At 44.5% G+C, this 14,549-nt stretch overlaps 1 protein-coding gene across 2 annotated transcripts; it reads left to right on the forward strand.

Moving 5' to 3' along the window:
* The first annotated feature begins 761 nt into the window (after positions 1-761).
* Positions 762-11,376, forward strand: cldn19 (claudin 19). Of its 2 annotated transcripts, none has more exons than XM_063216165.1 (5): positions 762-1,654; positions 5,520-5,684; positions 6,454-6,538; positions 6,885-7,031; positions 9,639-11,376. In XM_063216165.1, exons 1-5 carry the CDS (start codon positions 1,432-1,434, stop codon positions 9,673-9,675), a joined length of 657 nt encoding a protein of 218 aa, XP_063072235.1. In that variant the 5' UTR covers positions 762-1,431; the 3' UTR covers positions 9,676-11,376. The 2 variants fall into 2 exon arrangements, with proteins under 2 accessions (XP_063072235.1, XP_063072234.1); XM_063216164.1 differs by having other exon boundaries at positions 10,244-11,376.
* The last annotated feature ends 3,173 nt before the right edge of the window (positions 11,377-14,549 follow it).

A 14,549-nucleotide genomic window follows, 5' to 3' on the forward strand; every position in this document is an offset into this window, starting at 1 on the left:
TTAGGCTAACCAAAGTTATATTCTCGCTAAAAAAGGTTATTGGTAAAACCGTTTTATAGATGTGGCCTTTTATACACTAAATAAGACTGTGCATGTTTCTCTCATCCCTGTGACTTACTTCCAAGAGCAACACCTTACTGTGGTGAGTGACTTTCTCTCTCCCCCTTTGCCATCCCCATGAGCTGTCTCAAGGATTCCATTGTGAGAGTTCCCATGGTGACCTCCAAGGCCTTTGATAGGCCAGCCCCTAAATTTCCAGTAGGCACAGGAGGTTTTGTGTGCTTGCGACACCTCCTTTCAGCCAACTGCAGTTTACGGGCTGATTTATGTATGTTTGTGAAGATTCTGGAGGAAAGTCTTACCCCTCAGACTAGGTCAAGCAAGAAGCATCTGCCCTCTGAGTGGGAGGAAAACAGGAGAATCAGGCCATGGGTGGCTTCTCATGATCAGAAAAAAGACTAAAGTAGATTATAACACACACACTAAGTTCTTGTATAGGGTTTAGTAAAGAATTTTTGAGAATATTAATTAATGTAATAAAGCGAAACACCTTACATTAGAGTGAGTTGAGTACCACATTTGAATTTGTCCCTCTAAAGCTCCTTAGAACAGTCACTTATTCCCTCCATGGGGGCGTTGCCTTGCAGCTGGAAGAGCCAATCGTAAACCTTCCCCCCTCCTTCTCTTATTTTGAGCCCATGGCTTGTCAAGGCTTTTTTTGTTTGAGAAGTTTTTTCCCTCCTTTCCCCCCTTCTCTCTCTGTCATTGTACATCCCCCCCAAGCCCAGCTCAGACCTACTGGAGTGTGAGGAGGAGAACTATGTGGACTGGAGCTCAGCCCAGAGCGAAAGCCTAACGGCATACGAGGCCACCCACAACCACTTCTTCTAAACAACCCTCCAGGCGACGGTGAAACCTGCAGCGACTGCATCCCTGTCTCGCCCGTCATCATCATCATCATCATCATCATCATCATCATCATCATCATCATCACCACCACCATCATTGCCATCCTCAGTAGAGTGGGGAGTGTGGTCCTGCTGCTGGTGACAGGTCCAAGGGATGATCAGGGACTCCTCCAAATGACAGGAACTGTTGCGTCGACGCACAACGCTGAAAGGAGCCAGCTTACTGGAAAGATTGTGAGCTTGAGGGACTCAACAACTGTAAAGAACTGTTTATTGACCACAGGAAAAGGGAAAGGCCTGCTCTGTATTCTGGACGTCTGTTGCCTTTAGTGCAGCTGGGCAGAAAGAAAGGGTTCTAATTGACTGCTCCCTGAGAAGTGGACAATATAAAGGTGTCTTTGGAAGAAACAAAAAGAGACATACTGAAGGGTGAGTAAAAGGTCTCTTCTGCCTGAGAGAAAAACAAGTGAAAAGGAAAAAAAAACTATAAAAGTGAAAAGGTAGAGGAAAAAAGACAGGTAGAATGGCTAACTCTGGATTTCAGCTCCTGGGCTACTTCTTGGCCCTAGGAGGATGGATTGGCATCATCTCCACCACAGCTCTACCCCAGTGGAAACAGTCGTCCTACGCGGGAGATGCCATCATCATGGCGGTGGGGCTGTACGAGGGCCTGTGGATGTCCTGTGCCTCTCAGAGCACGGGGCAGGTGCAGTGCAAGATCTTCGACTCCCTTCTATCACTGGATGGTGAGTGTAGAGTGAGACTGGTAGTCTGAGTCTTCACCCATGAGGACAGCCGTGTCGTCCACCACTCCCATGAATATCCCTATATCTCTTCTTTTAGATGTGAATGTCCCTATACAGTAGCTCTTCTCTTAGATATCAATGTCCCTACATTTCTTCTCTTAGATGTGAATGTCCCTTTATTTCTTCTCTTGCATGTGGCAATGTACAGTATATATGGTTGTTGTTCATTGACTCCAAGTGACTTTTTTGCTTCAATGCTTTAAACCAAACGCATGGGTTTTTTTTCCCTGAGTCTGAATCTATGTGATACTACTGACAGTGTGAAAACAAGTCCTGCTGTGAGTGGGAGGCTTGGCAAACTTTGCTGTTTTCTCTGTGTCATTTAAACGCATATAGTACATGTGAAATAGAAAGGCTCAGAACGTAAACAGATCACTGTCAGATGGGTTTGATTAAATGCCGTAAACACTATCCTTAAAACATTCTCGAGCTGACAGGAATTAATTGCCCTCCTTCCCCCCACCCCTTCCCCCAAGTAGTGGTAGGAGCCCTGATTGAAACAGGCTGTCAGTGATGGGGGAAATGACTCTTAGGAGTCACTTATGAAATATGACGCGCCTAGTGAACTGTCATACTTGTGGAGTCGTGCTGATACCGATTCAATTAGCTTCTGCTCTCTGTTCTTGTTTATCCTCCATTGTTTACTGAGGTTGCCCTTGTGAGTGTAAAGGCTGCTGAGCTGTCTTCGGAGAGAGAGGATCCGGAAACAGACTTAATTGTCCAAACCAGACCGTTAAAATTGTTTTTGTTTGTGGCCAGTTATGTGACACTGATGCCAATGAGTCCATGGTCAAAGACAAAACCGCACCGCAGAGTGATCATCGGTTTTACAATTTCATAATTTTTGCATGCACACATTAGTGTGGTGACATATTTAAGTACTGTAAATTTATCCCATTGTAGTTACCACTGTGGCAGGCAAGACACAGCATATTGTTTTCTCTCAGTGAATGGCACTTGTTGGCGAAAGAAAAGACCACTGTTTGGGCAACGACATTTTCAGTATGCTAAGTGCATCTACCCCCCACACAGTATAATCACCCTTTGTGTTGCTCCAGGCCAAGCCTGTTCTGACAAAAGGCCAAGGATATAACACTGTAAAGTCAGTGGAACTGTATTTTTTACAGTGAGTGAGCTTCAAGTCAATGGCTAATGACCTGCTTGACATGTTAATCAGCCCCTGCCATAGATATTATTGGCAAATATTATAGTTAGTCAGAAAATACTTTTAAGGTCCCTGCTGGTGGTATTTTCAGGTCCTATTGATATGAATTTTAATGTATGTCTATTTCTTTCCCCAAAATTGATATTGGAACATTATAAATGGAAATGTGTTGTAGTGGGCTGCTCCACCATGGCAGTGGGTGAATGAAGGCGGATATTTGTGACGTGCAGGACTGTGGTGCTGAAGGAACAGTTCTGCTCTGCTCTGGAATGGAGCAACTATTGCAGCTGAAGCTGTACACCTCCGCTAAAATTCACAGCCAAACCAACAACCTAACTAAGAAACAACAGCTAAACTAAAGAAATGGATATTGTGACACAGAGAGAGATACAGAGGAGCAACCAGAATCAAAGACAGGAGGAGATGAAAAGGAAAAGATAGAGCAAAATAGAACAGTACAGAACAGTGGACGTAGTACAGTATAGTACAGTAATAGTACAGTAGAGATACTTTACTGATCCAGAAGGATATTAAGGAATATACCCAGAAGGAGAGAAGCAGAGGGAAGTAGAGAGAAATATAGTCAGAAATAGAGAACAAACATGCAACCAGAGTTCCACTCAGGGTGGATTCTAGCGCCATGGTGGAGGCCACAAAGGGTGATTTGACTGATTCACTCTCGCCCCTCGCCCCACTACCCTCATACCCCCTCCCCCCCCGCGCGCCATCGTTGCACAGTCTGAGGTCATCCGCCGCGATAGTGACAGCAATGTTCTGTGCTTATGTATATACGGGGAGCGAGCCCTCCTACAAACCCGCATTGTTTCCCTGGCCGTCCCCGAGCTCTGATGTCTCCCTCTCTTGAATAATTGTTATTATGTGTGTGGTGCCAGTGGAGCTTTGTGCTGGTGGGGAAGAGGGGGACGGGGCAGAGCTCAGTAACGCCACTGTGTCTGAGAGCACCAGCTGTGGAGGGGAGGGGGACAGGACAGGCAGTATGGCCTCACCCGGCCATGCAGCAGAGACCTACCATGCCACCAGAAAATTACACCATATAAGTTTTTCAAAGTATTTGCAAAATCTGACACTTAAAAAAATACATAGCGCAAAACTAAAATGACTATCTTTTCTATCCATCCCATATATGACATTTTTCAGCTTAGCAACAATAGTGTTATAATATTGAAGAAAAATAATAATGTAGTTTAAAATTTGAATGAAGTTGTGCTGGATTTTTGTGGTTACAAAAGTGAAAGAGATGGAGAGAGAGAGTGAAAGTGAAAAAGAAAAAGGAAAGAAAGTGAGAAAAAGAAAGACAGGATGGTCGAAAGACTGTATGATGTATGAAAGTGTTTGCAAATGACCTCCAGATACATGTCAAAAACAGTCATAACCCTTCAAATCTGCTGTCAGCCTCTCTAACAGGCCCTTTGACTGGGCAGTGCCTGGTGCTGCCACCCTTGGCAATGCATACACTGGAAGCCTGTGGGTGGCAGCTCTGTTCTCCCCTGGCGGCCACTACAACGGCTCCAGAGCCCAGGGTGTGAGGTGGGTCTCACAGGGGAGACTTGAGGGCCATAGCCACCTCACAAAAGCTCAGATAAAGGATAAAGGGCATGCAGAGAGGGGGATGAAAGTACTTGGCGAATAAAAAGCACTTTCTTTGCTATAAAACTCCCCTCTTTCTTATAAAGAAAAGAGCTCATCATCAAAAGATGCCTTCTCGACCCATAAATCAGTCCTCCTCAGATGCCCCCCTCCCCGACATTTCTTTGACTTTTCTTTCAACTCTAAGATTGATTGTCCGGACTGTATGAGGGGCCTGTTAGAAGCTGAGACCTCGACCCTTCATTTTTCAATGGTCACAAAGTAACAATTCAGCTTGTATTTCCCTGAAATAGTCATCTGTACTGTAGACCTGCTGGTCTGCTGTTACGTTGACAGTCATTATACTCTACATGGTGAAATAAATAGTGATATCAAGGATATACATACAACACACTGAAAAACACATGATATTGATGGGTGTGGTGCTGTAGAGCTCCACGACACGTATGTGGGCCTCTTTAATAAAAGGCGACACAAATGCGAAAACAATTCTGCTTTGTGAGCACAATCACACTAATCTCTTTTGTGTCAAACATGTAAAAATGTGTCACTCCTACGGAATCATGCAGCACTGACGTCCGTGTGGGTTATTCATGGAATTCTGAGTAGTGGGGCTTGCTCTCTGTCTTTCAAATGGAGAAAAAAAAACATGGCAGACGTGTGGTACTGTGGTGTCTTCTCATTTGAGGCTGTTCCGTAGCGCAGTCACAATTTTAATGTTCTTCTCTCCACGCCGGCCTCAGCCACCTCATTCTCGCAACCGAGAGAGAAAACTAGGTTGAGCATCGTGACAGATTTATGGTTGATACTACGAGGGAACTTCAACAAACAAAATAATCGAAGGCAGATGGGCCGGAATCACAGGGAGTGTCATAAGGAAACTGACAGCTACTGGATCCATCTGGCTTAAGCTCCATTTCCAATGACTCCACTCTACTCTATGTGCCCCTGGCCTCCATCTCTCATCTAACCCAGTGCATGTGATTTCCACTCCCTTCCTCCTCTTCTTCTCCCCCTTCCCAATGTCTCTAGTGCACATCCAGACGTGCCGTGCCTTGATGGTCATCTCGGTGTTGATGGGCTTCATTGGCATCATCGTCAGCGTAGTAGGCATGAAGTGCACCAAGGTGGGCGACAACAACCCAGCCACAAAGAGCCGCATTGCAATCACCGGAGGAGCTCTCTTCCTTCTGGCTGGTGAGTTTCAGTTCCCTCATGGCTCTTGTCTTCATTTGTTTGACATTCCAATGCAAGTCCTGTAGCTGTTTTTTACTATTCATCTGAGGCACTACAGAAATGGATGACCCTCATTAAATCTCCTCATTCAAAGCAGAGTTTATAGAGATTATTAGAAAATGGGCAGCCGGCCTGCATGAGCTATAGGTCTGTCTATTTAAACCCCTTCAAGTTTTGGCAAAGGACGCGCTCAACTTCTTGGAAAAACGAAAGTCTTTGGGTGCGCGATAAAATGTATCAACTTAAGGAAGAAAAATCCGCACTGATGAAGGCTTGATAGCCGAACGCGTTTGCTTTTTGGACATGGTGGTAATATAAATAAATAATGAGACGCAGTTTGTGAGTGCGGATTTTTCTTCCTTTATTTAAGCCCCTTAGCGCAGAGCCTATGCTATAACCTTACTGTCACCAAAATTGTAATGGCTATGTCTTTATATGGTACTTAAGGCTGTCAGTACTGTAATAGCAATGTTGTTATGACGTAGTTGAGTATTTTCAGCAAATAGTCAATAGGCCCGCCGGCGACCCCATCTGCAGTAAGAGGCTACCAGATAAACACCTTTACTGTAGCTTACATAGCATATTGTACATTCTTACTGATATACACAAGCAGCATAATACCAGACTCTCACTTGGCCTGACATGTCCCCTCTTCACATTAAATAATGCTGTAGAACATGCCAAAGTTACAATTCAAGAACATCTAGCTCTCTGCCCTCTCTTCCCCTAGGATTGTGTACACTCGTATCTGTCTCCTGGTACGCCACTCAAGTTTCCTATCACTTCTTTGACCCCAATACACCTGTCAATGCCAGGTAAGTGGCTCTCAGCACTGAGTCTAGGGTGTGGAGCTAACAATAGCAATATTGAATTTGATTGAATTCCCTGGTTTCTGTTCAATGTGATGCCTAGTATTATAAGGGGGGATTTACTATGGAAAAAAGTGAAATGTTGTCTAAAAATAAATGTGATGTAATGACTTTTGCATAGCCTAACGTGCAACTCCTCTTCTGTCAGATTTGAATAATATTCTAAAATACTTGGTCTAGCGAGTAGGGTGTTGGTGTAAAGATCAGAAGGTTGCAAGTTTAAATCCCACCTGAAGCTAGAGTAAATGTAATGACTATTACATGACCTAACATGCCACTCCTTGGTTTCCAGGTACGAGTTTGGCTCTGCGCTGTTCGTGGGATGGGCAGCGGCCAGCCTGACCATCCTGGGTGGCTCCTTCCTGTGCTGTTCCTGCTCCAACGAGGACAGAAGGGGGCAGCAGTACTACCGGCAATCACAGCCCTCTACAGCCAGGGAGTACGTGTAAACAAAACAAAAAAACATCACCACCAAACAAACAAACAAACAAAAACTAGTAAACAAAAAAAAAACAAAGCAAGAGACCAGAGGGCATTTGTGACAGAGCTCCTTCCTCTCTAACAACGAACACGTCCTTGTTCTCAGTGTCTGAAAACTCTCTTTACCTCTATCCTTTCTACACCAAATGGATTGTTTTACATTACCAGAGAGTGTACCTGTTGTTGTTAGACCCAACAGGTCTATTGGGGGGTCCACACAAACACAATCTGTGATATGGTTTTATAAGAGGGATTTCAAAAAAATGGAAGGCAAAAAACAGGAGTTTTGTGAAACTGCACTGGATTTCGATGGTATAGTACTAGAGTAGCCTATTTATCTTTAATCCATTCTGAATGGCCTATTGTCATTGGATGTGCTTCATGGGTGAGTTGAATATTAATCCTTCAAAATGCTTTATAGCATTTCCTATTAATACATATACTGAAAAGGAGAGAGACAAAAACTTAGGTACTGTATACAGCACACCAAAAAATGCCACCTTGTATATAGATGAGTGCACACATTATTGTAAATACACAAATGAGTCAAAATAAGACTTCTAAAATCCAGTCTCTTGGGGATGATGTCGGTTGCACCCATGTTTTCTTTTTTACGCCAGCCATGGACAAAAGGGGCCAAGATGGAGGCTTCGGGCCTTTTTTTGCTGTCCACAAATTGCAACTGGAGTGTGGAGGCGGGCCATATGCCGTGAACGGCGATATAAATTAAAGTCTTGTTGAGTTGTGAAGTGGGATTTTCACATCTCAAGTGTGGGAATAAGGGTTTGGCTGACACCAGCAGAATTCCAGAGGAGCCATTAACAACATTTGATTTTGTCCCAGGGGTGTGGTGGGTTAGTGTTATGACAATGTTTCTTTTTGATAAGTAACTCCATGGTGATACACTTTGGGGCAACAATGTACATGAAAATTTGAAAAGACAAAACGGCTTATAATAGCTGAAAATCAAAAACAAATCCAGATATGTCACTTCAGGTTCGATGCCAGAGAATGTAATATGGAACACATACTGTAGCCTCAGCTTCCAGAAATACTAGTCTACTCTTGCATTTGCGGCCGGGCCCCATCGTGCGACTTCATCAGCCATGACAGTGTGATTTAGGGAGCCTTCAGCCACTGCACAGCACTAGCACTGCTATGTCTGGCTCTCCACACACGGGGCACTCTTCTAGCTGTATGCAATCCTCACAAAGCTACTTTAGTGCTGTGTCTTTTCAGGAACAGTACAGGGAAGCAACAGTCTGGGGTTGAGTTGTTAAGTGCATATCCAGTCAATGAGGCGCATGACTTGGGAATCCTCTCCTAACCACATCCATATGAACCCCTTCTGTTTTATTAGGCCTACTATCATTTTAGCACAAGGTGGCTAAAATCACTCACACACTCAGTATAAAAGTTGAAAAGTTCCCCAAAGAGCCTTTGGTTTGTCACTAGAGGAACTCAAATGTTCTCATAGAAAGCTAAAAGGTCTTAGTTCTTCAAGATTCTCTTGTAGGTTCCTCAGAGAACCTAGGAATCTAATGGTTCTTTGAGGAACCCTTGTCATTGTGGAAGAACCCCTCAAGGTTCCCTGGAAGTTCCTCAGAGAAATTTCAGGGTTCAGCTGAGAACATTTAGGTTCTCCCTAACTGAAGGCTCTTGAGGAGCCTTCACATTTTTATAGCGCATGTAGCAGATGTCAATCTCAGTTTCTCCCAATTTCTACTCCAAAGTTACCGGTAATCCATACGGTCATGCTTCACGGGAGCAGGATGAATGTCGGCTTTCATGCAAATGCACATGCAGACAGATAGTATTGACTGGAAGAGAAAGCAAAACCTGGGAGAGGGTGTAAACACACAACTCAGTCAGCTGGTTGTGTATGAATGCTGCATAGTCTGTTGCTATTCATTCATATGATTTCCCACATCCTAACCAAAATGCACTCACATGACTTTTGCACAGCAAAAGGCTTTTAATAACTTGAGTTGTGTTGAGGTCAACTACTGCGTGTACTCAATATCATTATACCTCAGTGAAAAGCAGATGCCTTGCACCATAGGACATGCAGCATATTTGGGCTGAACTAGTTATCTACACAGCAAAGAGATACCTCACTGCAATATCACCTTACCTGCTGACCAGCCATTTGGGGCATGTATCGTAAATACAGAAGCCGAGGGCAGGGACAGTCTTGATTCTTGCACCCTGCAGCCACATCCAGGAAGTGGCAGTAAACAAAATATTCATTAACTATTCAAAAATGTCACAAATGTCATCTGGTGCACCTAACTATGCATCCTTGAACAGCTTTGACTCACCGGCTCCCACTAACACCTTTGACTCTGACTCAGAACTTCACAGTTCTTTATCCTTTTACCTCTGAACTAACTAACAAACTAACCACTATTAACCAGGAACAACATGGAATCAAGAAGATCTTGTGACATGTGTCTTTCTCTTTCTCTCTTTCTTTTTTCCTCTCTCTCTCTTTCTCTCTTTTCCCCCTCCCCTCTCTCATTTCTGTTTGGCTGTTCTTCCTGTCTTCTCCTCTTCTCTAATTCAGGGCTGAGTTGTTGAGTGAGACTAGCTTCCCCGACTGACCAAACCCCCCAGCCTTTTTTCGAAGACTGTTCCGAGCTCCACTGTCTGTTTCCGTTCGTCCCCCTCTGCTCCTCCTCCTCCTCCTCCTCCCACCTTCACCCAAAACTGGGAGCCTTGTCACTCCTGCTAGAGAAAACTCTGTTCGCTCCTTCTCCCTTCTTGAGATGTATTTTCTGTTTTTAGCCACATGTGATATTTAAATAAGGTTGAAAAAAATGTTGTCCCTATTGCACCTGTAATAATCTTCACCTTTCCCCCCGCAAGTCCTGCCTCTGTAAATATGATTTCTTTAGGATATATATCTGTGCAAACACCCTGTATGACAGGACATTCTTACCTGCATGTGTACACATGACTGGTGAAAAAAGTGTGTGTTTATTTTTGTTTGATTTATTTGACCTTACTTCATGTTTATGTATGCTTGTTTAATTTTTAAGTCTTGTGAACATCTACAGACGTGACTTTATTTTGATTTTTCGGCTTCTTGTGTCTTCATTTGTTAAAGTTTTTGTTTCAGTCTCAAGTGTACAATTGTCCTTAAACATGTTCTTTTCTTCTAAATTGCAGACCAAATGTTAAAAGTTCTCCACCAGAGAAAAGAGAGGAGTACTTATAGTTTGGGAGAGTGAACGACACCGCTGAGTCACACATTATTAGAGACACTCTCTCTAGGAGACAAAAAAAAGAGAATGGCAAAAGAGAAAATGTAAGATGTAACAACACCATATGTGCCACAGAGAGACCACAAACGGAGTATACTTCTGCAATAAACACATTTACCAAACATGTATGTTGTTAAAGCTTAGCCACTCCATAAACAACTGTACTGTACTGCGCAACATTGCTTTTCTATGAGTGATGTGCTTGACAACCAATTCATACTTTGATGGTGCAGGGTTTACTCATTAGTCAATAAAGTGTGGTATATGCAATGTTTATTTGGTTTGTAACTCCATATATACATAGATATTAATTAGGCTGACATATAGGTGCCTTCTGGAGGCTTGGTAAATGTAAAGATTCATGGCATTTTGGGTGCAACTTCTTTCAGGGTAAACAGTGATGAAACAAGCATGCAACTATGTTCTGTTATTTCCTTGTATATTTTAATTCACATCGAGTTAAATTGTTATCTTTGGTTCTTTATGTTTATTTTGTATGTTTTGTTTTACTTTTTATTTTTTTGCTAATTGCCATCTCTCAGAATTTGTAAAGCCTTTCTGGAGCGTATGTTCTTTTTTTGTTTGTTAAAAGCAACTATAATCAAGCTCTTTCTGTGCATAAAATAGAAACACCAGAGATCCATTGCAGCTAATTTGATAGATCATGTTGGAAGAGTGTAGTCAAACACACATTGAGATTTAGGGTTTAAGAATTAAAGAAACAAACAAGTGAGCCAACTTCTAAAGAAGCCCCTTTTGATTATTACATTGAGTCCCATAGTGCAAATATGATTTGTGTTGATGAATGGTACACTGCATTCAGCATGCATTGAAACGCACTGTTGACCGGAGAAGCTTTGTCACATAGCGGGGTTGAAAAAATGTAATGGCAATATTTTGTGGAATGTAATCCCAGATATTTTAGTTGCATATGTTGTCATAGAATATCCTTCCTAATATTCACCTTCATGTATCATCTCATATAAACTGTTATCATCTCTGTTTATCTGTTTTGACATAAATAAATACAGAAAAAGTGTCCTGTGATTTCAGTTATTGTTGCCTTTAGAAATACATCTAACCAATTATTTCTGATGATACATTTCAGTAACATACTATGATAAATCAGTAGAACATGGATAACGGCATAGTCATAGAAATAATCCTGACATTGAAAATAATAATTAACACAATACTGTCATGTAGCCATCAATAGACAAGAGTAAGATTAAAGATCCCTGTAAATATTCTTCAGCATGAGACTATTCTAACCTTTAAATCCATGTGATCGCCATCCCATCTTTCATTTTCAATGAAAACATTTTTTTAAACAATGTGTTGACATCTGATTGAGTGCAGGGGCTGAGTGTGAAGGCCTAACAGTTTGTTTAAATGTAAGAACAACTAAATGGTAATAAATAAGTTTAAGACATTCTCTGATACCTCTAACGGTAGGGACACAAAGACGTGAATTTGGCCAAGTGAAGCGAACTTCGCCATTCATTCCTATGAGGGAGGCGAAAGCAAGCGAACAGGAGCGAAGCGAAGCGAAATTATTAAACCAAGTTTAATATTATGCAAATGAGGAGCGAATTTCGCCTGCGGCGGCCAATCAAATCAACAACATAACTGTTCCATTCCATTTGATTCGCCGCAACGACCTGATGATGGTTGAGCTGTCAGAATGGAACACTGAATTTCACCTCTCTTCGCCTCACTTGTTTGCCTATATATGTGTCCCTAGCGTAAAAAGTTGTAGAAGTGCAGAGAGATTAATAACCAACCTTTGCCAACTTGACTTGATCCAGTTTAATAACAATACTTGTAGAACTAGAGTATTTTAAATTGCTTGTGATGTATTGGTATAACTATCAGGACAGATTCTTCAAATGTTAAGTATAGATGTACTGTGTAGAGAACATATAAAAAGCAGTTCAACTGGCATCTTCCCCAACCCACAGCAATGCAAACAAACACAGAAAAGAGAGCAATGGGCCTTAAACTAGAGGAAAAAGGCACATGATATAAATAGGCCTACATGTAGGCTCCAAGAGCTATACTGTATACTGGTGGTGGGATGTGATGCACACAGCAGCCCTAAGTGATGTATTGATAATATATTGATGCAGAGTATAGACCCAAGTGGTCAGGAGTCTGGTGAGCATGGGCCTTGACCTCAGCCAAGGTGGCTTGACTTGCCAAATAAGTGGCCTACATAAAGTCATTGGTAGCCTCAGTCCAAGCCACTAGACGTCAACTATTACCCAAGGAAAATTTTGCAGTGTTAGTGTATTTCAAAACTTAGAATGACCAAATGCACTCAGAAGCGTGTTAAATTTGACTGGCTCCACGTTAAATTAAAAATGTACACAGTATACAAAAGCACTGCTCTTATCGTCAATGTCACGGACAGAAGAGGACCCAAGAGCGCAAGTTCAAATTCAGAGTTCTTTATTAAAGGTTTCAGGGGGGGAAGAGGAGTGAGATGATCGTGAGGTCTTGGGATGTTCCGGTTCCAGGGGTGCTAGGAGTGCCAGGGGTGTCAGGGGTTCCAGGGGTTCTTGGGGCTCTGGGGTATTTCAGGGTCCTGTGGGTTACCTGGGGCTCCGGGGGTCACCAAGTGTCCGGGGGTTTCCAGTCCAAAGTGCCTAGTGTGTGTGTCCCCCAGTGGTCGAGCGGCGTGTCGGGCTGAGGGTGGTGAAGCGTCTGGGCTTGCTCATCTGGTGGTCGGAGAACTGGGGGAACACACACACAACAGCAATATGAACAGCAGGCAGAAGTACAGACCAGGGCTAGGCAATAATCGTGGTGAGAGACAGAAGGCAGAATCGAGTTACCGGAGGGGCTGAAGATCAGAGAGTAGTCGAGGTCCAGAAGGCAGGTCGGGATAGTCGGGGCAGTAGAACAGGGAGGCAGTCAAGAGGATCGGAATCAGACAGGAGTCAGAGCGTAGACAGGCAGGTTACAGGTCCAGGTTTGAAGACGATCTGACAGGGCTTGGCTGAAAAACAGGGCTTGATATACTGGGAGAGGTTAGTGGGGAAATGCAGTGCAGCTGGCAGAGTAATTAGAACAGAGTGAGGCAAGGTGAGGATGGTGAGTGGGAAATGCAGTGCAGCTGGCCAGGTAACAAGAGCAGAGCAGGGCGGAGCCAGGTGGAGCTCGTTAGGCAGAGTAGGGAGAGAGTGAGCAGAGTGGCAGAGAATTGAATGCAATTAAGGTTGCTACCAGGGAGAGAGAGTGCTCATGACAGGACCCCCCCTCCAAGGGACGGCCCCAGAAGTCCCAAGAATAACATCATGCCGGGAGGGTGGAGGGGAGCAGGCGGCGGGTCAGAACTCCTCCGAGCGGTCTGAGTGAATATCCTCATCCTCAGAAGGAGCTGGAGGGCCACGGCCGGGAGACAGGACAGGCACTGAGACAGGAGCAGGGTCAGGCACAGGACAGGAAGCAGGGCGGGCAGGACGGCTAGGGACCCCTCTTGGACGGCCCCTACGGATTGCAGGCTGATCAGGATGTAGTCGGTGGAAGTCAGTGATGAGGGTCCGGTCCACTATCCTCCTGGCCGGGATCCAGGTCCTCTCCTCTGGACCATATCCCTCCCAGTCAACGAGGTACTGGAGACCCCTACCCCTTCGCCTAGAGCGGAGCAGCCGCCGGACGGTGAAGACAGGGCCGCCATCTACGAGGCGCGGAGGAGGTGGCGCCGGAGCTGCAGGGACCAGGGGACTTTCATGGACCGGCTTGACCTTGGAGACGTGGAAGGTGGGGTGGACCCGCATGGAAGCGGGCAACTGAAGTCGGACCGCCGTTGGACTGATGACTTTCTGCACAGGAAAAGGACCAATGAAGCGAGGGGCCAGCTTTCGTGATTCAACCCGCAGCGGCAGATCCCGGGCAGACAGCCAGACCTTCTGACCAACCCAGTAAGTAGGTGCTGGGGTCCTCCGTCGGTTGGCACCAACGGCGTAGCTGGTTCCAGACTTCAGGAGCACAGTGCGAGCCTGGGCCCAAGTGCGGCGGCAGCGGCGGGCATACGCAAGAGCAGACGGACAGGTGGCATCCGCTTCCTGGCTGGCAAACAGTGGAGGTTGATACCCGTAGACACACTGAAAGGGGGAGAGCCCGGTGGAGGAACTGGTGAGTGAATTATGGGCATATTCCACCCAGAGCAGGTGTTGAGCCCAGGCCCGGGGATTTTGGGAGGCCAC

This window comes from Engraulis encrasicolus, chromosome 14 (assembly GCF_034702125.1).
Source record: "Engraulis encrasicolus isolate BLACKSEA-1 chromosome 14, IST_EnEncr_1.0, whole genome shotgun sequence".
Classification (NCBI taxonomy): Eukaryota; Metazoa; Chordata; class Actinopteri; order Clupeiformes; family Engraulidae; genus Engraulis; species Engraulis encrasicolus.

Coding starts and splice junctions, on each gene's coding strand:
- cldn19 (XM_063216164.1), top strand. CDS start 1,432: ATGGCTAACTCTGGATTTCAGCTCCTGGGCTACTTCTTGGCCCTAGGA. Junction 1,655..5,519: donor CTCCCTTCTATCACTGGATG/GTGAGTGTAGAG, acceptor CAATGTCTCTAG/TGCACATCCAGACGTGCCGT. Junction 7,032..10,243: donor CAGCCCTCTACAGCCAGGGA/GTACGTGTAAAC, acceptor TCTAAATTGCAG/ACCAAATGTTAAAAGTTCTC.